This window comes from Chiloscyllium punctatum, chromosome 44, assembly GCF_047496795.1.
Source record: "Chiloscyllium punctatum isolate Juve2018m chromosome 44, sChiPun1.3, whole genome shotgun sequence".
Lineage (NCBI taxonomy): Eukaryota > Metazoa > Chordata > Chondrichthyes > Orectolobiformes > Hemiscylliidae > Chiloscyllium > Chiloscyllium punctatum.
In genome coordinates, this window is record NC_092782.1 from 34,960,342 (window position 1) to 34,986,515 (window position 26,174).

Genomic DNA, 26,174 nt, shown 5'->3' on the forward strand with positions numbered 1-26,174 from the left:
GTGGGAGGAAACCAGAGCACCTGGAGGAAACCCACTCAGACACGGGAAGAATGTGCAAATTCTACACAGACAGTCGCCTGAGGCTAATTGTTATTTTACATTTATATAACAATAGGGAAACTGCAAGGAGGCCAAGAAGAACACTTCTTGATGAAGATAGTAGTAAATGCTTCAGCCTTGTTTTGCATGTCAATGGTGGACTCCGCCAACTTTGAGAAAGAGGATTTCAAGGACTTTCCAACCATTCCATTTGTTTGTTAATTTTGCACGATCATTCATAATGAGTTCTCAGCCAATCCACTGACTGAGCAGTTGTGTTAGTATACATGCCTGGAGCCCACAACTTGCAGCTTTTGTTCAAAGTACAGTTGGTACTGGCCTTAGCTTGACACAGACTGTTCCACAGAACATTAACTCATTCCAATTAGTGCTTTTTTTAACGGCAGAAGTCAAACTTCTCCTCTTTTGTTTTGGGTGAGTAAGGTGGCTTTTTAAAACTCAAGATAATGACGCCAGATGTGAAAATTAGCAGTCGGCATTCTAACTTGGCATCAGTAAAAGGTCAGGTGCTTTTCATGCATTCATTGGTGCACTGTGTGAAAAGAGTTGACAACCACAAGAATATTCATGGCTTGAAAAACAAAAAGGGGGACAGTGCTATAAAAGGAAACCAGATATTCAGCCATCTGGTAATGGAGGTTCCTGTTTAATGAAACTACAGTCTTGTAAACAAAGCTACTGCACAGTACTGTTGCCCGATAGGGGCCAATATAAAGGTACAGTGCAACATGCAACATGAGCTCCAGTGTTTGTTCGGCAGATGAAATGTACGCTTGGCCAGTCTACTCTCTTCATTTTCCTCTGGCTTTCATACTTTGCTATTTTGCAGAAAACAGTATCTGGTTTTCTTAAAAAAAGTGATATAGCCTTATTGTATACATGGAGTAGAGTCCAATAATCCTCCATAATTCTGGACTGTCTGAAGTTTTTCCCTCAAGATATACTTTATTAATTGCAAAATACTTACTTGAATAATACCGAATTCGCATTAAAATTCAATTTGTCTCCATACAGTTTAGATAAATGTGAGCTGTTGTATTTTGGTAAGGGAAACCAGGGCAGAACTTACACAGTTAATGGTAGGACCCTGGGGATTGTTGCCGAACAAAGAGACCTAGGAGTGCAGGTGCATAGTTCCTTGAAATTAGAGTCGCAGGTAGACAGGATAGTGAAGACGGCATTTGGGCATGCTTGGTCAGTGCTTAGAGTATAGAAGTTGGGATGTCATGTTGCGGCTGTATAGGACATTGATGAGGCCACTCTTAGAAAACTGCGATCAATTCTGGTCTCCCTGCTATAGAAAGATATTGTTAAACTTGAAAGGGTTCAGAAATGATTTACAGGATGTTGCCAGAATTGGAGAGTTTGAGTTATAGGGAGAGATTAAAAAGGCTGGGAATTTTGTCCCTGGAGCATGGGAGACTGAGGTTAATAAAATTATGAGTGGTGTGGATAGGGTGAAATGCCAAGGTCTTTTTTTTCCCAAGGTAGGAAAGTCCAAATGTAGAAGGCATAGGTTTGAGGTGAGAGGGGAAAGATTTTAAGAACAACCCAAGGGGCAACATTTTCACACACAGGATGGTATGTGTATGAAATGAACTGCCAGAGGAGGTGGTTAAAGCAGGTGCAATTACAGCACTTAAAAAGAGATCTAGATAGGAATAGGATGGGTTTAGAGGGAGATGGGCCAAATGCTAGCATATAGGACTAGATCAGTTTAGGACATCTGGGCAGCACAAACAAGTTGGAACAAAGAGTCTGTTTTTGTGCCGTGTAATTCGATGACGATGACAAGTTGCATTTTTATGTATTTCAATACAATTATAATAGGTCCATTATAAAATTGTATTGAAATATATACTGACACTTCAACCACCCAGGCAGGTGGCATAAGTTTCTGTTGGGGATTACTTTGGGAATAGTGATCACAATTCTGTAAGTTCTAGAATACTCATGGACAAAGACGAGAGTGGTCCTCAAGGAAGAATGCTAAATTGGGGGAAGGCTAATGCGACCAAAATTCAGCAGGAGCTGGGGAATGTAGATTGGGAGCAGCTGTGGGAGGTTTTAAAGAGAGGTTGGTTAGAGTGCAGGGAGAGACATGTTCCTGTGAAAATGAGGGATACAAATTACAAGATTAGAGAATCATGGGTGATAGGTGATATTGTGAGAGTAGCTAAGAGGAAAAGGGAAGCATACATAAGGTCTAGGCAACTGAAGACAGCCGAAGCTTTGGAAGAATATCGGGAATGTAGGACCAATCTGAAATGAGGAATTGAGAGGTCTAAAAGAGGTGATGAAAATATATTTAGCAAAACACGATTAAGGAAAGTCCCAATGCCTTTTATTCATGTATAAGGAACAAGAGGGTAACTTGAGAAAGCGTTGGCCCATTAAACGACAAAGCAGGAAAGTTATTCATGGAGTCAGAGAAAACGGGTGAGATTCTTAATGAGTACTTTGCATCGGTATTCACCGAGGAGAGGGACATGTCGAATGTTCAGGTTAAGATAATTGTTTCATTACTCTAGGTCAAGTCAGCATAAGGAGGGAGAAAGTGTTGAGTACTCTAAAAGGCATTAAGGTGGACAAATTCCCCAGGTCTGGATGGGGAAGTGAGAGAGGAAATAGCTGGGGCTTTACAGATACCTTTGTAGCATCTTTGAACATGGGTGAGGTCCTGAAGGATTGGAGAATTGCTAATATTGTCTCCTTGTTTAAGAAGGGTAGCAGAATAATTCAGGTAATTGTAGAACAGTGAGCCTGACGCCAGTGGTAGGGAAGCTGCTGGAGAAGATACTAAGGGATAGGATCTATTCCCACTTGGAACAAAATGGACTTATCAGTGATAGGCAATATGGTTTTGTGCAGGGAAGGTCATATCTTGCCAACTTACTAGAATTATTTGAGGAAATGACAAAGTTGATTGATGAGGGAAGGGCTGTTGATGTCATATACATGGACTTCACCAAAGCATTTGGTAAGGTTCCCCATGGTAGGCTGATAGAGAAAGTGAAGTCGCATGTGGTCCAGGGTGTACTAGCTAGATGGATAAAGAACAGGCTGGACAACAGGAGACAGAGAGTAGTATTGGAAAGAAGTTTCTTAAAATGGAGAACTGTGACCAGTGGTATACCACAGGGATATGAGTTAGGACCACTGTTGCTTGTGATATACATAAATGATCTGGAGGAAGGTATATGTAGTCTGATTAGCAAGTTTGCAGATGACACCCAAGATTGGTGGAGTAGCAGATAGTGAAGGGAACTGTCAGAGAATACAGCAGAATATAGATAGGTTGGAGAGTATGGCGGAGAAATGGAAATGGAGTTCAATCCTGGCAAATGTGAGCTGATGCATTTTGGAAGATCCAATTCAAGACAGAACTATACAGTAATTGGAAAAGCCCTGGAGAAAATTAATGTACAGAGAGATCTGGGTGTTCAGGTCCATTGTTCCTAGAGGTGGCAACGCAGATCAATAGAGTCACCAAGAAGGCATATGGCATGCTTTTCTTCATCGGACGGGGTATTGAGTACAAGAATTGGCAGGTCATGTTACAGTTGTATAAGACATTGGTTCAGCCATATTTGGAGTATTGCATACGGTTCTGGTCGCCACATTACCAAAAGGATGTGGATGCTTTGAAGAGGATGCAGAGGAGGTTCACCAGGATATTGCCTGGGATGGAGGGCACTAGCTAAGAAGAGAGATTGAATAGATTAGAATTATTTTCATTAGAAAGACGGGTTTTGATGGGAGACCTGATTGAGGTCCACAAAATCATGAGAGGTATAGACAGGGTGGATAGCAAGAAGTGTTTTCCCCACTCAGTTACTAGGGGTCATGAGTTCAAAATGAGAGGGGAAAGGTTTAAGGGAGATATGCATAGAAAATTCTTTACACAGAGGGTTGTGGGTGCCTGGAACGCACTGCCAGTGGAGGTGGTAACGCGGGCACGTCATTTAAGATATCTAGACAGATACATGTATGGGCAGGGAGCAGAGGGCTACAAATTTTTAGAAAATAGGCGACAGGTTTAGATAGAGGATCTGGATTGGCGCAGGCTTGGAGGGCCGAAGGGCCTGTTCCTGTGCTGTAATTTTCTTTGTTCTTTGTCCTAGTCTTTATATCACAATTTGCATTCTTTGTCAGGCATACAGTCCATGGGAAAAAAAAACACTTCAAATTGAAAATGACAGAATATGCACTAAAATTTAAAACTTTCTCCCTGCACCATGTTCCACTTTAAGGTGCTTCTATACAATTTCAATACTACTGATGAAATGCACAGAGCCCACGTTTTATCTGTAAGGATTGTAATCCATTGTCGAGATGATTGTGCCTCACAGGTGAACAGCTTTAATATTTGTCTTTGCATTTTTACTACTCAATTAAAGGAAAATAGTCATTGTTACTATTTGATCAGAGAAACCAATTATACCTTAATTTTATATATTCACTCAACAATGTAAATCATATAGCACAAATACATGCACGTGGATCACTGCCAGCTAGTTTACATTTTCCCTTTTTAAATCTATGAATTTGATATCAGTTTCTGTACTCCACTGCTTTTAAACCACAATATTGTAATCTGCAAATAACACAGTGATTTCAAGGGTTAGTTCAAGTGGAAAAAAAATTATTAGAATCCACAATACTGCAAAGCCACAAAAGGTTAGACTGCTATTTTTAATACTTAAAAAGCACCTGTTTTAAGGTCTGTGATAATGCCATTCTTGAATTAGGAAGTGTGTAAAAGCAGCCCTACTATACTTTTCCAACATCTTTCTCGACTATGCAGTCTTTGGCCAAGACGCTGCTGAGATTGAAAATTTCACACTGAGTATACATCCTTACATTCTGCAGCTCAGAACTTTAGTGGTATTTGATGTCCTATTGTGAATTATCAACTTATTAAAACACAGAGTTTGTCTTCTAACAATGCTGCAGATACTAGTTTTGTTTTCCACACAGGATTACAGAAAAAAATAGCTGCAAGATCAGACACCGTATATATCATCGTATTTTAAAATGCAACTGTGTATGAAAATTTACATTTATCTAGCACCCTTAAATTAAAATGTCCCAGGGTTTACACGAGCCTCATAAAACCTAACCAAGGAGCTATTAGGTCAGATGACCAACGACTTTACAAAGAGGTAGATTAGGTTTGAAAATGAGTCTTAAGGGAGGAAATCAAAGTAGAAAGGCAAAAGATGGGTAGGGAGGAAATCCTCCAGCTTGGGGCCTAAGCAAATGAGGATGCAGCCAGCAATGGTGAAGTAAATACTAAACAAAAAAGTGTAAACAATGTGGATGCTGAAAATCAGAAACAAAAACATAAATTGCTGTCAAGATTCAGCTCATCTGGCAGCAACTGTGGAAAGAAATCAGAGTTAATGTTTCCAGTCCAGTGACCTCTCTTCAGAAGTAAATATTTGGTCAGGTCGATTATAATGTGCATTTCTTCAACACAAATTGGCTGTAATGCGATTGAAGGATTTCAATCATTATTTGTAGAATATGGACTTTCTTTACTTGTATTGGCTATAATGTGATTAGTTTAAATATTGCTGCTCTTACGTGATTTTCTTACATTGTGAGGTCACATGGGAACAGAACTATCACATCATATCAGAACCGACCATAATTTGGAATACAGAAGAAGCCACAATTAGAATAGTGTAGATATTTGGGAGGGTTGTTGGGCTTGAGAAGATTAAATTCAGAAAGGGGCTAGATCCTGGTGGAAGTTTAAGACAAGGTTGAGAATTTTAAAAGTCAATATCTAGTTTGATAAAGAACCAATGTAGGCCAATGAACATACAGCTGGAAGAACAATGGGATCTTTTGCAAGTCAACAAAACTTAGAATGACATGTTTATAGTCTGGAGAACGTGGGAGCCAAGCATGCATCTACATTGAACAATATCACAACTGCAAATGACTTTCACTATTCTGTTGCAGTAACATGTATCATTTGTGGGACAATTTTATGAACATATGGAAATTGTACATTGGGAAGTTGTTCCATCAAAATAACTTATCCACACCACAATCTCCATTGCCATCTGCCTGATCTCCTGTCAGCCTGCTGCCAAACCCTCCTCCTACCCTGAAGGCAATCAAACAAATTCTGAGATATCACAGATTTTAAAGGACACATCCCTCAATAGCCTACGTCTGCTCTTTGAGTAACATTGGCTGCAGAGAGTATAATTTGTTAGGACCGCTAAGCTGGATGGTCTTCACTGCTGTGTTTTTTTTCTGGAGCTAACTAAACCATGCAGAATTGCCTTAATCCTGACAAGTGAATCTCACTCAAGACATGAATGTATCTTTTTACGATCAGATTTTGATAAAACTGCAACACACTCTCAGTTTTTGCTTCTGTGTAAGTTCAACTGACATTGATTGATACCATGTCTTCAACAATGTTTTCCTTCTACAATTCTTTAGGCAGTTTTCCAAATTAAAAGTGGATGTGCCATGATGTGAAATATTTATGGTGTCCTCACACAACACTCAGAACCTCTGAGTATTTTGCCCTCTAACAGCCCATAATTTGCTTTCAAAATAATAGTGGGAACATCCTACAATGAATTCAGGTGAGAGCAGACGCACACTAAAAATGGAAATAGTCAACTTCATTTGAAAATGCAGCCTTAGTTGTTACATGCATAGTGCTGACGCAGCTCTCCACCTCTCTCAAGTTCTCCAGTGATGCTAATTATAGGATTGCCTATCTAACATCCAGTACTAGATTAGCAGAAACATCCTTTAATTAAATAAAGGCTGAAACTAGTATCATAGTCATAGAGCATGGAACCAGACTCTTTAGTCCAACCAGCGGAGCAGGAAAATCGACATTTCGGGCAAAAGCCCTTTATCAGAGCTCCATTCCTGATGAAGGGCTTTTGCCTGAAACGTTGACTTTCCTGCTCCTTGGATGCTGCCTGACCTGCTGTGCTTTTCTAGCACCACTCTAATCTAGACTCTGGTTTCCGGCATCTGCAACCCTTGTTTTTACCTCTTTAGTCCAACCAGTCCATGCCATTCATAATCCCAAACTAAACTAGTTTTACTTGCCCGTGCTTGGCCCACATCCCTCCAAACCTTTCTTATTCATATACTTATCCAAAATGACTTTTAAATGTTGTAACTGTACCCACATCCACCACTTCCTCTGGATGTTCATTTCATGCAAGAACCACTGTGTAAAAAAGTTGCCCCTCATGCCTTATTAAAATCTATCTCCTCCCTCCTTAAAAATATTTCCCCTACCTCAACCCAGGGAAAAGATACCCGTCATTCGCCTTCTCTGTAGCCCTCTGTAACCCCATGATTCTGTAAACCTCTATAAGGTCACTCTTCAACACTCCAGTCAAAAACGTTCCAGCCTATCCAACCTCTCCTTGTAACTCAAAACCTCCATTCCTGTCAACATCCTGGTAGGTTTTTTTTCTGAACCCTCTCCAGCTTAATAATAGGGTGACTAGAAATGGACACAGCACTCCATAAGAATCCTCACCAATATCCTGTACAACCTCAACATAACATCACAACACCTATATTCAAAAGGTCTGAGCAATGAAAGCAAGCATGCTAAGCACCTTCTTGACCACCCTGTCTACATATGACACAAACTTCAAAAGAATTGTGGACATGAACCCCTAGATCTCTCTGCCCGAGATCTCTCTGTCCTACAGCATTAACCAAAGCCATACTTTTAATTGAATAAATCCAGTCCTTGTTTTTCTTACCAAAATACAATACCATATCTTACCTTTATCCAAATTAAACACCAGCTGCAACTCCTCACTCCTTTCCCATGGTACTGACACCAAACATTTCATTGCCCATTATCAGATTGCTGTAACCTTCATGATATAGAGTCATAGAGATGTACTGCATGGAAAAAGACCCTTCAGTCCAACCCGTCCATGCCGACCAGATATCCCAACCCAATCTAGTCCCATCTGCCAGTACCCGGCCCATATCCCTCCAAATCCTTCCTATTCATATACCCATCCAAATGCCTCTTATATGTTGCAATTGTACCCGCCTCCACCACATCCTCTGGCAGCTCATTCCATACATGTACCACCCTCTGCATGAAAAAGTTGCCCCTTAGGTCTCTTTTGTATCCTTCCCCTCTCACCCTAAACCTATGCCCTCTAGCTCTGGATTCCCCGACCCCAGGGAAAAGACTTTGTCTATTTATCCTACCCATGCCCCTCATAATTTTGTAAACCTCTGTAAGGTCACTCCACAGCCTCCGATGCTCCAGGGAAAACAGCCCCAGCCTGTTCAGCCTCTCCCTGTAGCTCAGATCCTCCAACACTGGCAACATCCTTGTAAATCTTTTCTGAACCCTTTCAAGTTTCACAACATCTTTCCGATAGAAAGGAGACCAGAATTGCACGCAATATTCCAACAGTGGCCTAACCAATGTCCTGTACAGCCGCAGCATGACCTCCCAACTCCTGTACCCAATACTCTGACCAATAAAGGAAAGCACACCAAACGCCTTCTTCACTATCCTATCTACCTGCGACTCCACTTTCAAGGAGCTATGAACCTGCACTCCAAGGTCTCTTTGTTCAGCAACACTCCATAGGACCTTTCCATTAAGTGTATAAGTCCTGCTAAGATTTGCTTTCCCAAAATGCAGCATCTCGCATTTATCTGAATTAAGCTCCATCTACCACTTCTCAGCCCATTGGCCCATCTGGTCCAAATCCTGTTATAATCTCTTTGCTGCCATGATCAACACCTAGCTACACATCCACACTATTATCACTGCATATGCCTATATTCATTTTCATAATATGATCCTCTATTGCCTCGTCTTCTCACCTTCTGCTAACACCCTTCAATACCTCTCATTCTTGACTATTCCAACATGATCTTGCAGTCCTTGACATTCTACTCTCCATTAACTTGAGCACAACCAAAATTCTGCTGTACGCATTATTATTTGCACTAAGTCCTGCTCTCCCCTTAGCCCCATGCTTGCTCATCTACACTGGCTCTCAGTTATGCCAAATCATGATCTGATGATTCTCTTTCAGTGTCACACCACTGCTCATGTTATCTTCAAGATATCTATATGTCCAATGCTAGCCTCTTAGCATTGCCGATTTTAATTGATCCACTCTGAGTACAAACACATACAAAGTAAAGCCACCACATAAAGTTAGAACTGATCTCAAATGACATGAATTTCTTTTCAGCCATTTAGGATTTACACCTATTTAACTAAAACTAATACAACTTAATGAACAGTGGATTCATTGCTAGAGATTCTTCTTGTTAATTCATGAAGCTCTCTTAACTATTACGTGTGTGAAGCCTCATTCCTTGAGATTTTAATTGTTGCTGGATATTTTATAAATATAAACTTCCCTTTTGTCTTTTTTCCTTTCAATTAATATATTCTCTTGCCCATTTCCCCCCTTCTTTACCTGATTTATCATGAGATTTAGTAAAAATCACATTTTCTTCTGCCTTTGCACTGCTAATTTCATAAACCCTTATCTGATTGGTTGAGAAGAACTCCAATTGCTTGTTCTATTAACTCAGATCCCAAACATCCATTTTCTTACACTATTACCAGTTCACACTTTCACTAACTTAGAGTGTAGAATATCACTGAGATAAATGAGAATAGGAAAGTCTCATAAGACAATTATTTCTATAGAAAAATATTACCCAGTTATGGTTCTGGAAACAATCATTTATCTGAACAAAGGAGTTGTGATCAGATTTGATAATTAGTTTATACTAAATTACCTAAGACATCATTCATGGAAAATCAGTTCCTCAATTACTACATTTTGCATGAAATGCTTTTTAACTATGTTACATGTTAACTATGTTACAAGGTATTTGGTAAAGGACAGATGATATTAGTTGTGTTTTACTGTACCCAGTACAAAGGAGTGGAGCAAGGCAAAACAAATCAGTTTGATTCCAGTTTCTCAGTGCACATGGGGTGTTATTCTGCAAATGTACAGGCCTTAAATCACCATTTATGAAGTTGTTTCTGAAGTGCAGCAGAGATGAAGTACAAGTCCAAATGCAATGAAAACCAAGTTTAGTTAAATTCCATGGCACTAAATTGTTTTGCTGAATAAATGCTAAACATCTAATTAAAATGAATGTCTAGCACAAATGAATGCCGTAAGAATTATGACTGAAAACTGAAATACCTGTAGTCTTACATTATATTGTGCAAGAAGGTCAAATAGGTTAGAGAACAGAAAAATAATTCTAACCAAAGGTTGCATTTTCTAGCACCATACCTGCAGGGGATGCGCTCTCTACCTATGCAGTCTCAGTGCCCGCATGTCACTGTCAGCAATGCTGCAGGTAGATGCTGTATCTTAAAATCTTCTTTACTTGTCAGTTCAGGTTTATCAGAGAATGTCCCTTTCCATACATGCACTACATTGGAAAGTGAAATAAATGAAGCAAATTTATTAATTTTGTTTTAAAAGAACTCCCATTTGTAAGGTGTGTGGATAACCATCGACCCAGGGGAACCATTGTTGATTCAGCTACCATCTCCTGAAGAAGGGCTCATGCCCAAAACGTCGATTCTCCTGCTCCTTGGATGCTGCCTGACCTGCTGCGCTTTTCCAGCAACACATTTTCAGTTCAGCTATCATCTCATTTACTGCCTCATTCTCTCTGAATGAAGCACTGTGCAGGACAGCAAAGGGAGCAGCAGCAACAAGGGACACAATTGGGTCAGGAGCACCGGCTTCCTGTTCCAGTAAGGTGCCAGTGCACAGTTATAACATTAGTGGGACCAACATCCTGTTGTAATGCATGGCAGGAGATTCAGTTTTCCAAAAATTAACCATAGGCTATTACTGAAGCCATATTAGGACACTGATCCATAACAAAGTACATGAAGAACTTTAGAATATTAGCATCTCACTAGCATAACATTAGCATTTTTATTTATTCATGGACTATGGTTAGCATTTTCTGCCTTTCCCTAATTTCCCAGAGGGCAGTTTAAAGTCAACAACATTGCTGTGGGTCTAGGTTCACACATTGGCCAGGCCAGGTCAGGAAGGCAAATTCCACAAAGTGCATTAGTGAACCAGATGGACACACAGCTAGCTTTTTATTGAATTCAATTTTTCCCATCTGCCATAGTGGCATTCAAACCCATGTCCAGGTGTTAGTCTGGAGTTATTCATTGCTAGTCTGGTGACATTTCCATTACACCATGCCTCCCCACTTGGTGACACTGATGATATGGATAAAACTCCAAAGTCAGCAAGTATTCAGCACTATGGGCTTGTAATTTAAAAAAAAGCAACTTTAAATTTCACCAAAATTTCACTTTGAGAATATGAAGCCATTTTTTAAAAATCTAGGAATAATAAACTAAAACTGATGTCTGCCAAAGTGGCCATGGATTTTTGTAAAAGCCCAATTGGATCATTGACCTTCAAGAAGGAAAGGCTGCTAGCATCCTTTCCTTGGAAAAGCATATGGCTTCAATACAACAGCAATATGACTGCCATCTAGAGTAACCTGGTAAGCTACACAGTTGTACTAAAAATCACCAACCATGAAAGAGGGCCCAATACCAATTTTGCAGGGCAACTGAAGAAGAGCAATAAATACAGGTTCTACCAGCAATATCAAATCTTCATTAATGAAAATGAATACCATTATTTGTATTCATTATGCTTTACCCACCAGAAAAACAGTTGGTGAAACTGCATCACTAACAAAATTAACTGGACACTTTTCTTTGCTGAGAACTTTAACCAAAACCCTTCTTTACCAATACTGGCAGGATGAACAAGGCAGTGATGCAACCAAAATATAATGTAATTCATATTAATGACTAAACTTGCAGATGAAGCAGAAGTTGTAAATTTACCAAACAATGAGGAGGATGGTAACAGACTTCAGAAGCACATAGATTACCCAATAGGACAGACATGTGGCAGATGGAACACCACGCAGAGAAGTCAGAAGTGACTCATTTTGCAGGAAGAATAAGGAGAGGCAATATGAAGTAAATAGTAATATACAATTTTATTGGGGCACAGAAACAAACTTTGGGACAAAAGAAAGGAAGTTATGTTGGGTTGACCTCAGCCAAATAATGTAATTATTTTGGGCACATTTCAAGAAGCATTCAAGGCATTCGAGATATATTGAAAAGATATATTAGAATGTGATCAACAACGAAAGACTGACAGTGGGACATTCAAGGGACTTGTATTTCTTAAGAAGAGAAACTTAAGTGGCACGGTGGCTCAGTGGTTAGCACTGCTGGCTCACAGCACCAGGGTCCCAGGTTCAATTCCAGTCTTGGCAGACTATCTGTGTGGAGTTTGCACATTCTCCCCGTGTCTGCGTGGGTTTCCTCCAGGTGCTCTGGATTCCTCCCACAATCCAAAGATGTGCAGGTCAGGTGAATTAGCCATGCTAAATTGCCCATAGTGTTAGGTGCATTAGTCAGAGGGGACTGGGTGGGTCACTCTTCAGAGGTTGGTGTGGACATGTTGGGCCGAAGGGCCTGTTTCCACACTGTAGGGAATCCAATCTTAAGTGGAAATCTGGTAGGGATATTGAAACTCATGAAGGATTTTGATTGGGTAAAATGCCAGAAAGGGAAGTAACCAAATGAGACAGGTTGGCATTCTTAGGTAAGGAGAATGTCTATGCACAGTAAGTTGATTTGATTTGAAAAGGTGGTGAAAGCAGATTCACTAATGTCTTTCAAAAATAAATTGACTGTATAATTGAAGAGGGATAACTGCAAGGCTGTGTGGAAAGGTCACACATGCTTGGGACCATTTCCACGGCTCTGAGTCTGGTCTTTCTCTTGCTGTACAATTCAAACCCTGTGGAATGGTTATATACAGTAGCACCATTTGGAGAAATAAGGCTTACTTTGGGTAAGGTCAAAGTCAACTGGTTATAGTCCAACAGGTTTATTTGAAATCACAAGCTTTCGGAGCACGGTCCCTTGGTCAGGTGAAGTGATGAAGGGGCAATGCTCCGGAAGTTTGTGATTCCAAATAAATCTGTTCATGATGAAGGGCTTTTGCCCAAAACATTGATTTTCCTGCTCCTCAGAGGCTGCCTGACCTGCTGTGCTTTTCCAGCACCGCTCTAATCTAGGCTCTAATCTCTAGCATCTGCAGTACAGCACTTCTGCCTATAACTTAGGAGTTGTGTGACTTCTGACCTTGTCCACCCCACCACCTCCACATCATACTTGAGGTATGCCGCAGTTTCAATATCAGACAACAGAAAAATCAAATAAGTAATGCAAAATCTGTTTACAGTCACAACTTTCTGAAATTATTCAGGAATAAAATTTCACATGTTTAAATATATATCTTAATAGGAAGACCAATGGCTACTAAGTCATTTATTTAATTACTTCAACTTAAACACCATTGGGGCCTGGAAGTGAATTGAAGCTAAAATTTAAAAAGTGATGGCAGAAGATGCAATTGGCCATCATGTCATTTCGTTCCGGGACAGACTATTGTCACTTGTCACTTTGACCATTAATGCCAACGTCATCAAAGGGCCGTAGATGAAGACCCTTTGCTTATGTAAACATCTTTTGCAATTGACCACAGAGGCGTGGAACTGCTGTTTAACTGTCCTCGGCCAAATGCACAGACTAAAATCCCGCACCGATACCGTGCTCTCACACCGACATCTCGCCTGTCTGTACAAACCACGCCCATACAGCCCATTCCAACATGGTTATCTTGCCATTTCTCCGGGCAAAGTAGTCACTGCAATTTTTGAGGAAGCGCAGTCTGAGTGAGATTGCACCCCTGCACTTTCCAAAGGGGTACCTTACCGCCGAGTTACATTTGTTACAGGGACTGCAGACAATTCTCCATATTTATAAACACAATTTTGACAATGCAAGTGTGATTAATGCCCAAACCGTCTAAAACAAAACAAAAAAAAAATCAGCCATAAAATAGCCTCATATTCCTGCTGGGGTGAATCTCTCTAGCAGTTTCGGAGCATATTTTACTCACCAGACAGATCCATAAGCCCCTGATCCAACGGGAGTCAGATTCTGGTATCTCTCCGGCACCTCCCATTTCGTTTTGTTTAATTCTTGTTTGTAAAAGCCAGTCCTCACTGACATTTTTACTCCATCAAACGCAGCAAGCCGGCGGCCGGAGCCCCCTCCCTGTCTTGCTGTCAGCGTCGAATCGAAACTGGTTACAGATTGCAGGCACACGCTCGCATTTTATTCCATTCGGGCCCCAGAAGGCAGGCGGGCAGCACTCACTGTGCACAAACCACTCGCGACCAGCCGCTGAAGCTTGCACAGCGACCTGCCTTCGCGATGAGTTGTCACATCGAGTGCGAATATATTTGCAACTGCTTCAACTGCACGCGAGGTCTCACGCTTCAGTCACTGAGTGGCTGTGGGGAAACTCCGCCACGCAGTTTGGGTTTCGTTCCCTGCCCATGCTTTCTCCAATGTGTCTCCTGGTACGCACCTTTTCTGAAGTGGTTTCCACTTTTACCGATCAGAGTTTAGCAGATCTCCACTAATCCATTTTTCCATGTTCCCCTGGGGATGTGGTGCCTTCCCTGACACTCTGCTGTATGTATCACCTCTAGCAGTATGCGGTAGTGGGTACAGTGCTGGTGGAGGTGGTTTGCTGCCACCAATTCTCCATTGTCTTCAACCTGTCTCATGACTTGTAGTAGAAGATACATCACTGTACAGTATCCTTAGAGGAGGTGTGTTGTGTAACAACAATAAAGGTTATTGTATGATGGCCAGAAGCATAGTTACATTTGGTCAGGTATCATTACTAGGACCATAAGGAACTGGTACAGATAGATCTGCTCCCTCCCAAAGCTAGAGTCAAACTCCTTGATTTCACCCATAGACTGGGTGAGACCAGCAGAATCGGTGGAACAAATGTAACCAGCATTCAGAACCATTAGCACCCCTCCAAGATCCATACTTAATTCCCTCCTCTTCTCTGGTAACAGCACTTTCAGGGCCAGATCTGGACACTGATCTGGTTGCAGTTCTCCATCACTTCACTCCACTGTCTGGTCTTGCTTGACACCTTATCTGACAGTAAATCATGCATTATTTACTATTTCCAGAAGCTCCAGTGCTTGGAAGATTAAAATTACCATTTTAAACTTTGATCAATTGCTTTTGGCTTCATCCCCCTCTTCAGCAGAACCTTTCTTTAGGGAAGCAAATCCGCCAGCCAACAAGTAACCCCAGGCCCACAGTGGTTGACTCATTACTGCTCTATGACGAGGCCTAGCAAGCCTCTCAGTTGAACCAAAATTTTAAAGTACAAAAGAAATAAAATTGAATAGACCACCTCATGGCATAAAGTTAGGCACCAGAAATCAGAACAGTGCACACAGCCTTGTCAACTCTGCAAGTCCTTCTCACTAATATCTGCGGGATTGTGTAAAAATTTGGAAAGCTGTTGCACAGACTAGCCTGATATAGACATACACACGGACTTATACCTCATATTCAATGTCCCACAGATTAACGTCACATCACTGGCTATGTTCTGTTCCACTAGTAGGACAGGAGCCACCAAAAGTGGTATTACATGGTATATACAATTTGGAGACTTGCCCTGGATGTCCTCAACATTGAACCCATGAAGTCTAATGGCATCAAATCAAAGTGGGTCACAGACCCCTCTTGCTCAATAGCACTTATAAATCAGTACTCCTCCAAATCGAACCCTACTTGGAAGAAGCACTCAGAGTATGTACCCTTGGGGAATGTTATAGAATCTCAAAGCCTGTCACCAAGACTAGCTCTGCAGTGTCACCACTGACAAAACCAGTCAAGCCCTGAAGGATATACCTGCCAGTCTGGGCCTGTGTCGGGTTGTGAGGGAACCAGCCAGAGGGAAAAACCCACTTGACCTTGTCCTCACATGCTTATTTGTCACATATGCACCATCTATGATATCACAGGTCAGAATTATAATCAACATAATCCTTGTGAAGACAAAGTCCCATTGTCATATTGCTGATACCCTCCTTTATCTTGAGGTTCATAGCCACAGTGCTAAATGGGACTGATTTTGAACAGATATGGCATCTCAAAACAAGACATCCATAAGGCTCTAATGGCCATCAGCAGCAGATGTCTAGTTGATCGCAATCTGTAATCACATAGCCCAGCCCCCATTTTACCATTACCACAAGTCTACAAATACATTAATATAATTTAAATCTTCATCTTGAGTTGTATCCCTCCATAATTTTCCTCAGTCAATTTCTTTGATATCCTTCAGCCCAAAATCAGAATTTAAAGTTTTTGTTGCTTTACTCTGTGCACGCCCTACTCAGATCTATCAGAAATATAGCAACAGGAACAGTCTTTTGCCTCTCATGTAAACTTCCCAGTTCAATTAGAATCATTAGAGTAAGAATCTCCATTTTGCTCCCAGTTTAATCTTTGTACTTTGGGCCAGCTACAACATTCCAATGAAACTCAATGCAAGTTCAAGGAGCAGCATTTCACTTTTTGACTCAGCAATCCACATGTTTTCTAGATTTAGGGATGAGTTCAATGACTTTAGATCATAACTGTTCTCCATTTCTCTCATGTTTTTATTTGCTGGTTCACTTTTTTTCTTAATTCTTTCTACATTTCTTCATGTTTCATTTGGATGGCTGCGATGCAACCATTCCCACCTTATCTTGACACAGCTATTTCCACTCCCTTTCACTTTTATACTATTCAACTATATATCATTAAATCTCTCCTGTCCTCCACTGTATCATAGAACTTCTCTTTTCCCCTCTGCCCTTTGACCTTACACAAAATATTTTTCCTCAGTGTGCATCTTCCAGAAACGTTGGACTGCATTTTACAGGAAGGCAGAGAGCTCACCTTCCCTGGGAAGGAAACTTGGCTGGAAGCTGACTCAGACTGAGCAAACCTACCCTGAAGCCATGGCTGCTGCAGGTAAGGTAACCTGCTTATTGGTGCAATTTCCAGCCCTCAGTATGAGGAAATTCCACCTTGGAGGCAGTTTCTCCATCACCACTGTCGACTCCACCTGGGTTACTGTGTATGTGAGCTCAGGGTAAACTGGAAAGATGGTGGGCTGGCCACCCAGGTCTATTTTATGTAGATGTCCCACCAAGCGACAGGTGAAGCCCAGCCTATTCCTGACCATTGACGCTGTCTGACTTGCTGAGTATTTCCAGCATTTTCTATTTTTATTTCCAATTACCATTATCTGCAACATCACGCTTTTGTTTTAATCGCGGTCTTGAAATTTCCAACTGCCTGAGCATCCACAATCTTTTGGTGGAGAGAATTTCAGATTATTCTTTGAGCGTTCCTTCACCCCCGCCTCTTTCTTAAAATTGGTTTTTGAACAATCCTCACATCAAATCTTTTCTTGGGTTGGTGGCCATTTGTCTTAGATTTGATTGCAAAGCACTTTGTGTACTATCTCTGGATTAGGGACATTATTTATACAAGTAATCATTTAGAGTTGGACATCTGGTTCATTAATGTCCTTTGGGGAAGAAGACTGCCTTCCTTACCTGATCTGACTACATGTGACTCCTAACTGGCCTCTGGAATGGGCAATAAATACTGGCCTAGGTAGTGATGCCCTCATCCCGTGAATGAATTAAAAAAATGTATTTTGGGATATATTTCCACATGCATTGTCAGCATTCCAGAACAGTGCACCAGTGGACATTATTCATATAACAACATAGAAAGAAGGTCGTAGCAGTTTCCTTGGCAATGAGGGTTTAGGACAAAGTGATGGGACGGGGGAGTGGGATGGGTATCAGGTCTACTATTACAGTTGAACAATAACCTGCACTCAACCAATGTCTAACATGATCCTTCCAGGGTCATCCAAAAGCATAAGAAGCAGGATCTTTGACTGATGCTCACCGAATCCAATTAGAATGACTCTCAGCTCTCCTGAATAAGAGTTGCTCTTTTTACTGGATGGAAAATCAGAGGCTGTCAGCGTGCAGTTTCATGATATATGTTCCCCCTGAGAGTTGAGCAGACACCTGAAATTTACCATGTTTTGAAATCTAGCAGCATATTTTACAGAACCCATGTGTTGCGAAGTTGGTGTGTGTAAATTGTAAAATGGGGAAAGCATTGCATGGTCCATTTAAAAGTTGCTGTTTTTTTTTGGCACTTAAAGTTAAAATGGATGTCTGTAAGCTGCTTTAAAGTTTGCAGGAACAGAGAGCACCTGAATAGAAACATTTTGTATCGAAAGGCCAAACAACAGATTTTTTTTTTACCAAGACAACAGTCTTTTTAAATTTAGCCAATCAGTTTAAACTAGGCATTTAGCAACCAAAAACCTATCAAGTTTAAATCTGATAGTTTTGACAATCTGGGACCAGTCAAATATTGATAGGTCATCAGTGGGGCAGTTGAAAACTTGGCACAGCTAACCACAATCTGCTAAGAGATAACAGCTCTTAGAGCAAGCACAATCTATTTACCACAATACCACACCATCTAAATTCCTGACTGAAAAATTCACAGAGAAAACATTCCTGACAGAAGAATCAGTTGAGAAGACACAGAAAGTTCCAGAAGACATGTAACCTGGCTGTATTTTTAAGGGACTAAATTCTGTTGTTTTGTTTTTAAGTGGGACTTTTATTTATGTGAATAGCATACTATTAGAATCTTGGCTTTATTTGGGAGTAGTTAGTAGTGAGAGGGGAATTGTTCGATTTGTTAATAGTTTAGTTAATTTCTTCACTGTTAGACTTAGATAAATAAATTATTACTTGTGGTTGTAAAGTGACCATCAGGGATTTCTTTTACTTAACCACTAGAAGGTACTCAGAGAAAAAAACAGAATACACCCCTTCTTAGACTCCTTTTAACACATTATAAAGTGAGATGTTCTCCTTTGGTTTTAATTCTCAGAGAGGAAGGTCAACCTCTACTTTATAACACCATGCACATTTTTCTCAATTTGTTAGTTTTTGTTTTGGAGCACTTTGTTAGTTTTGGTAACGTTCTAGGTTGGTATTGATGAATGTTGTAATTATGGGTTATCCATTCAAGAGAGAATAAAAGAAGCGAAGGAATGTACCATGAATAAGAATTTGTTGAAGCCTGGAAATAATTGCATCTGACCGACAGCTCATCCATTGTGGTCCTGGCTTTCCAGTTGAGTAAGCATGGGATTCATCATTATTTGTGGCCCAGTGAACAAACACAATTCCTGAGAGACCAACTGCCTACCTATGATAGTCATCAACATTAACTGATGACAATTATGTCAATCGACCTGGTGGCCTGTGTGTATTTGCGTGTGTGTACAAGGAGTAGGGGAGAGAGGAATATGAGAATGAAACAGTTTCATGTGTGCTGCTATTATTAGTAAACTCACTAGTCGCTGATATAGATTCTATATCCTGTTTAATGCTATCTCTCTGCCCTTGCCCCCCACCCTGAACAATTATAATGACATTTCATTCACAAAATTAGGCTCCATCATCCTAAAGTCTGATGGCACACAATGAATAGGACACTTAGCTGAGACACAGTGAGATGTAAATGCCCTCAGAACTGTAACATAGCAAGTATTATTAAGTTTAATGGCATTAGGGACATGTATATATAAAGTAAACGTTTCCAAGATGCATGTGTTTGGGGCTAATTCTTTTCCCTACAGCTTAAATAAACAGATCCTGCTTGTACAAGGAATAGCTACTGTGTGTCCTTGATAAGTATGTACCTGTCAGGCAGGGAGGAAGTGGTTGAGCAAGGAAATTGTGGTTTACTAAAGAAGTTGAATCTCCTGTCAAGAGGAAGAAGGAGACTTATCTAAAGATGAGACATGAAGGCTCAGTTCGGGTGCTTGAGAGTTACAAGTTAGCCGGGAGGGACCCAAAGAGAGAGCGAAGAAGAGCCAGGAGGGGGCATGAGAAGTCTTTGGCAGGTTGGATCAAGGAAAACCCTAAAGCTTTCTATAGGTATGCTAGGACTAAACGAATGACCAGAGAAAGGTGAGGACCGGTCAAGGAAGTAGTAGGAAGGTGTGCGTGGAGTCCAAAGAGGTAGGAGAAGCACTAAATGAATATGTTTTGTCAGTATTCACACAGGAAAAGGACAATGTTATCAAAGAAAATACTGAGATACAGGCTATTAGACTAGATGGGATTGAGGTTCATAAAGAGGGGATGTTAGCAATTCTGGAATGTGTGGAAATAGATAAGTCCCTGGGCCAGCTGGGATTTGTCCTAGGATTCTCTGGGAAGCCAGGGAGGAGACCACAGAGCTTTTGGCTTTCATCTTTATGTCATCATTGTGAAGAGGAATAGTGCCAGAGGACTTGAGGATAGCAAATTGTTCAAGAAGAGGAGTAGAGGCAACCCTGGTAATTATAGACCAGTGAGCCCTACTTCAATTTTGGGTGAAGTGTTGGAAAGGATATAAGAAATAGGATTTATAATTATCTAGAAAGGAATCATTTGCTTAGGGATAGTTGATACAGTTTTGTGAAGGGCAGGCCGTGCCTCACAAACCTTATTGATTACTTTGAGAAGGTGACTAAACAGGTGGATGAGGATAAAGTGGTTAATGTGGTGTATTTGGATTTCAGTAAAGTATCTGATAAGATTCCCCACGGTATGCAATTGCAGAAAATATAGAGGCACGGGATTGAGGGTGATTTAATGGTTTGGATCAGAAATTGGCGAGCTGTAAGAACTCAGAGGGTGGTGGTCGTTGGAAAATGTCCATCCTGGAGTTCAGTTACTAGTGGAGTACCGCAAGAATCTGTTTTGGGGCCACTGCTGTTTGTCATTTTTATAAATCACCTGGATGAGGGCCTAGGAAGATGGGTTAGTAAATTTGCGGATGATGCTAAAGTCAGTGGAGTTGTGGACAGTGCAGAAGGATGTTGCAGGTTACAGAGGGACACAGACAAGCTGCAGAGCTGGACTGAGAGGTGGCAAATAGAATTTAATGCGGAAAAGTGTGAGGTGATTCACTTTGGAAGGAGTAACAGGAATACAGAGTAATGGGCTAATGGTAAGATTCTTGGTAATGTGGATGAGCAGAGAGATCTCAGTGTCCATGTGTATCGATGCCTGAAAGTTGCCACCCAGGCTGATAGGGTTGTTAAGAAGGTGGATGGTGTGTTAGCTTTTATTGGTAGAGGGATCGCGTTCCGGAGCCATGAGGTCTTCTTGCAGCTGTACAAAACCCTGGTGTGGCCATACTTGGGAGTATTGTGTATAGTTCTGGTCGCTGCATTTTAGGAAGAATGTGGAAGCATTGGAAAAGGTGCAGAGGAGATTTACCAGGATGTTGCCTGGTATGAAGGGAAGGTCTTATGAGGAAAGGCTGAGGGACTTGAGGCTGTTTTTGATAGACAGAAGAAGGTTAGGAGGTGACTTAATCGAGACATACAAGATGATCAGAGGGTCATATGGGGTGGACAGTGAGAACTGTTCTCCTTGGATGGTGATGACTAGCACAAGGGGGCATAAGCTTTAAATTGAGGGGTGTTAGCTATCGGATAGATGTCACAGGTAGGTCCTTTACTCAGAGAGTAGTAATGGTGTGGAATGCCCTGCCTACAACAGTAGTAGACTCGCCAACTTTAAGGGCACTTAAATGTGCATAGGATAAATATATGGACGATAATGGAATAGTATAGGTTAGATGGGCTTCAGATTGGTTTCACAGACCGGCGCAGCATTGAGAGTCAAAGTGCCAGATCTGCGCTATAAAGTTCTATGTTATATGTTCTGTGCAAGGGGATGTAAAACATGTCTCTTTTCTCCACCTTTATTATTTCATGGAATGTGAGAATCATTGGCAAGGCCAGTGTTTGTTGACATTTGTTCTTTTAAGTAAATTGCTCTTGAGAGACTTGTTAGGCTATGTCAGAGGGCAGTTCAGAAACAACTATGTTGTTGTGAGTCTGGAGCCACATGTAAGCATCACCAAGTAAACTTGGCAATTTCTTTGCTGAAGAGCATTAGAGAACCAGGTGGATATCCACATAAAATTGATGATTATTGTCACGATCACCATTACTGATGGTTAACTTTATAATTCCAAATTTACTAATTGATGCCATGCCATCTGCCATGGGAGAATTTGTATCCAAAAACATTAGCCTGGATTACCATTACAATACCATTTATGATCTGATTTGGAGGTATAAGTATTAACTTCCTACTCTGAGAATGAATAGAAATGAAAAAATTGTAAAATGCTCTTGATATAACCAGGTACTTATTAGTCCATTGAATGGTGCTGATATGATCACATTCATAATAATTCCTGAGAGGATATAGTGAATCTCATTAAAATTGAAATAATATACTATAATATATTTCCGTAAAATCATAATCTCTTAGAAGATGTTTAAAAATTAATTTTTAAACTTAAATTGCCACTAATTGGTTCAGTGTTAGAAACCAACTGGATAAAGAAAGTTATTAATAATCACCTGCAGAATGAAAACCTGGTCTAATGACCTTCACTGTCAGACTTCATTCAAAAAACCAATTCTAATTTCAAAATCTATTCACTTGCTCCTCATAACTTTAAGTTTCTTACGTCAGTTTGACTCAGTTACAGCTTTCTGATCTCTGAGGTAGATAAAATCATAGACATTGCAGCAGAAGTAGGCCATTTGGCCCATCAACTTGCTCCATCATTCAATTTCACATTTCTACCTTTTCCACGTAATTGTTGATTGTCTTAGTAATTAGAAATCTGGCTGTCTCAGCTTTAACTATACTTAACAGCCTAGCCTCAACAACCTTCTATGATAAATGATTCCATATTCACTACCCTCCGAGAGAAGAAATTCCTCCTCGTCTCTGAATTCTCTCAATTGTACCAGAAAGTTGTTACCAATAAGTGCAGCAGATACATAGGAACATCATGGGATGCAGGTTTCCTTCCAAGTGACCCACCTACCTGACTAGGAAATATAACGGTTTCTTTACTGTCTTTGCGTCAAACTCCTGGAACTCCCTCCCTAACAGCAGTCTGGGTGTCCCTACACTCCAAGGACTCCATTGGTTCAAGGAGGCAGCAATGACCATAAGTTCATGCCTTATGCTGCACTGACACTTCAAGAGACTTTAGTGGTCAAGTGTCATTGTTGAAGATGTTGCGTTAAATTGCAAATCCATTTACCTGTACTGGTTAATGCAAATATTATGGGAAAGTGTAAAATTACTGTTCCATCAAACAATACAATTGTGATTTGCTTAGGACACCTGTAATACAAATCTAATTGGAGGAGAAAGTCAGGACTGCAGATGCTGGAGATCAGAGCTGAAAATGTGTTGCTGGAAAAGCGCAGCAGGTCAGGCAGCATCCAAGGAGCAGGAGAATCGACGTTTCGGACATGAGCCCTTCTTCAGCCCTTCCTGAAGAAGGGCTCATGCCCGAAACATCGATTCTCCTGCTCCTTGGATGCTGCCTGACCTGCTGCGCTTTTCCAGCAACACATTTTCAGCATACAAATCTAATTGGCAATTATTATTAATGTCTGCAATGGCAGCTTAGAATGGCAGGTACATGATAATTGAGCATACTGTTGCAATGTTGAAAATGCACAAATCCATTAAGAGATATCTTGCAACTCAATCTGATTAACATCTCATAGTTGAAGGCAGTGACTGGTAATGCTGGACCCATGGTGGTGTAGGCTGGTTGGTCACATTGCAAAATGTAGTATTAATCCTTAATATACCAAAGTATCTTCTGAAAATTGCAGGTATTGGTGCCACTACATGTATTTTGTGACCTGGAATATGCGTGGGTTTGGGTAATGTGTGCCTTCAGTGTTTTGTAGTCAGCCTTGCTTCTGTTCATTGCTCTTCCTCCTCTTCTGAACAGCATCGACATAAGTGATTCCCCAACAAGACACTTCATGCGCCTATGGGAAACATTAATGGAAAAGCAAGAGGGCAATAGTAATTGATAGAAGAGTCACCTTTTTTCTGTGATTTGCAGAAACAAAGGAGGAAAGAAACTGTAGACTGATGTGAGTAGTGTTATACACAGCTCCTTAAAATCTCTTGCTTCTCCTCCATAAACATCACTATTTTGAACAGATGAGAAAAGGTTTAAATTACAGCCAATGGAACAAAGTGGTCACAATGACAATTTTACCCAATTCGCATGGTATTGCGTAAAGGCAGGCAGCTCCAACGGCAGCAGAAAATTGTGCACTAAAATGGGAGTGGAACCTTTCCCAAATTTCCAAGTAGTTCCATCACATTTATGCTTGATCAGAATATCAAGTTTTCACCGTTGGTAATCATGCACCGATAACACCATTTTGCAAAAGTTTCAGATACATGTCAGCATATGTGAACAAAACTATAGACAGCAATGAAGAGATATGAAAAGTTCAATGTTTGGAATCTCCATTTGTGAAGCAACAATGTCATTATGGTCAGGACCTTTCCGCCTGAGAAGTGGTGGGAAGGATGAATAACTGTGCAGGTTGGAACCAAGGGGATATTCATTCCTTTTCTGTCAACTCAGGGTTGGGATCTGGGTGGGAAAGCCCATAGGTGACCATCCTGAATTGTAGCCAATTTAGGTAGTTAAGTGTTAACGAATTACCATTTAATGGTCTCATCCAGACACTGCCCCAATAAACTGGGTCCTTGTCAGGTGAGAAAAGTGGCAAGCTCCTGATGAGTACAATGGAAGGACCTGCCCATTAGGTTGGGACTAGGTGATCTGCCTCAATCTGGGGATGGTGGAACACTTGGAAGTGATTGCTGAAAGTCAAACTAATTGCCCTCTCCTCTGACTCCCCAGAAACCCTCTCCCTGTCTCTTCGACCTCATTCCCCCACCAAAAAGTCACTTACTTTGCCCAGTGCCCCAAGGCTTCATCAAAGTGACTTTGCCTCTGGAGAGGTGCTGCTGCTCCTCATGGAGGCTGCCAGTCTCTGACTAGCTGGCAACATCAAGTAGGACAAGGTCTCTCTCTGCCAGGCAGTGATCCACTGAACACACGTCACTGGATGATCTCTTAATCTGGTGGGTTTTGTGTTGGTAGTGGTGAGTGGGGGAGTGGGGGCTGTCATAACAGTGCCTGCTTTCTCACTTTAACGGAAAAATGGAATATGCCAGCTTATGTTTCTTCAAATCTCCTCCAGATGGCACTCTAATCATAGAATTATAGCAGTTACACTGTAGATGGAGGGCCATGGTGTCTGTCTAGAATGTTAATGATATAATGATATTGGATAGTTGCAAAAGTCATGCAGGAAGAAACAGTTCAATTTTTATTCTTCAAAATATTGATAATATTTCTTTAAAAATAGATTGCAATTCACAGACTTGTTCAAATTCTGTATAATACCAGCCAGTGGTTTGAATCAAACACATAACAGAGGGTTATTACAGTGTCACCAAGTGACAAATATCTTGTATTGCAAGGAAGTTTTAATATACACAATACAGCCAGGCTGTAACAATTCAAAAATGAACAGCTTCATTAAAATCAAGAAAGAAAACAAATTCACTCATAACATCTTTACGCATCACCCTAGATCACTCTCCATGTGAGGTTTGGTTGATCTTTACAATAATTGCTCAGCACTTTAAATTACTTTCTCCAATCGTCCATTGTACCTTTGGCAGAAGATCTGTTGAAATACAAGGAAACAATGTAGTGTCTAACTGTTCATGAGAATCCTTTTGCTAACTTATAATAGATGAGAGGGAAGCCCTCACCCTTTATTTAAATGCACCCCTTCCATATCTTACAATGTGCTTTGTGCTAACTTTTGTGTTTGTAGATATCCTGCGCATTCAGAGGCTGCATTGTACAGTCCTTGCCTATAGACTCAGTACTGAAACACAAGCTGTGTTTGTGACTCCTTCCAAATTAAACTGACAGAATGTATTATAGTCAGGGGGCTAAACCTAAAAAAATGCATTCCATTGTGCCCTTCTTGGAGATATTCACATCATTATTAGTTCAGACAATCGATGTTGGCATTTTCAAAGAGTGAGGTATTAGTAGAAATTATTAAGATAAAATCTGTAGAAATCGCATGAAAACC

The 26,174-nt window shown here is 40.7% G+C and overlaps 1 protein-coding gene across 1 annotated transcript in view; it reads right to left on the reverse strand.

The window, feature by feature from the left end:
- The window catches only part of LOC140466869 (mitogen-activated protein kinase 11-like), a 55,660-nt gene extending 41,186 nt beyond the window's left edge, over window positions 1–14,474 (reverse strand). The window contains exon 1 of the mRNA XM_072562610.1: window positions 14,118–14,474. Within this exon, the coding sequence (XP_072418711.1) occupies window positions 14,118–14,230 (113 nt within the window). The 5' untranslated portion in view covers window positions 14,231–14,474. The remainder of the gene's footprint in view (window positions 1–14,117) is intronic.
- Window positions 14,475–26,174: the final 11,700 nt, after the last annotated feature.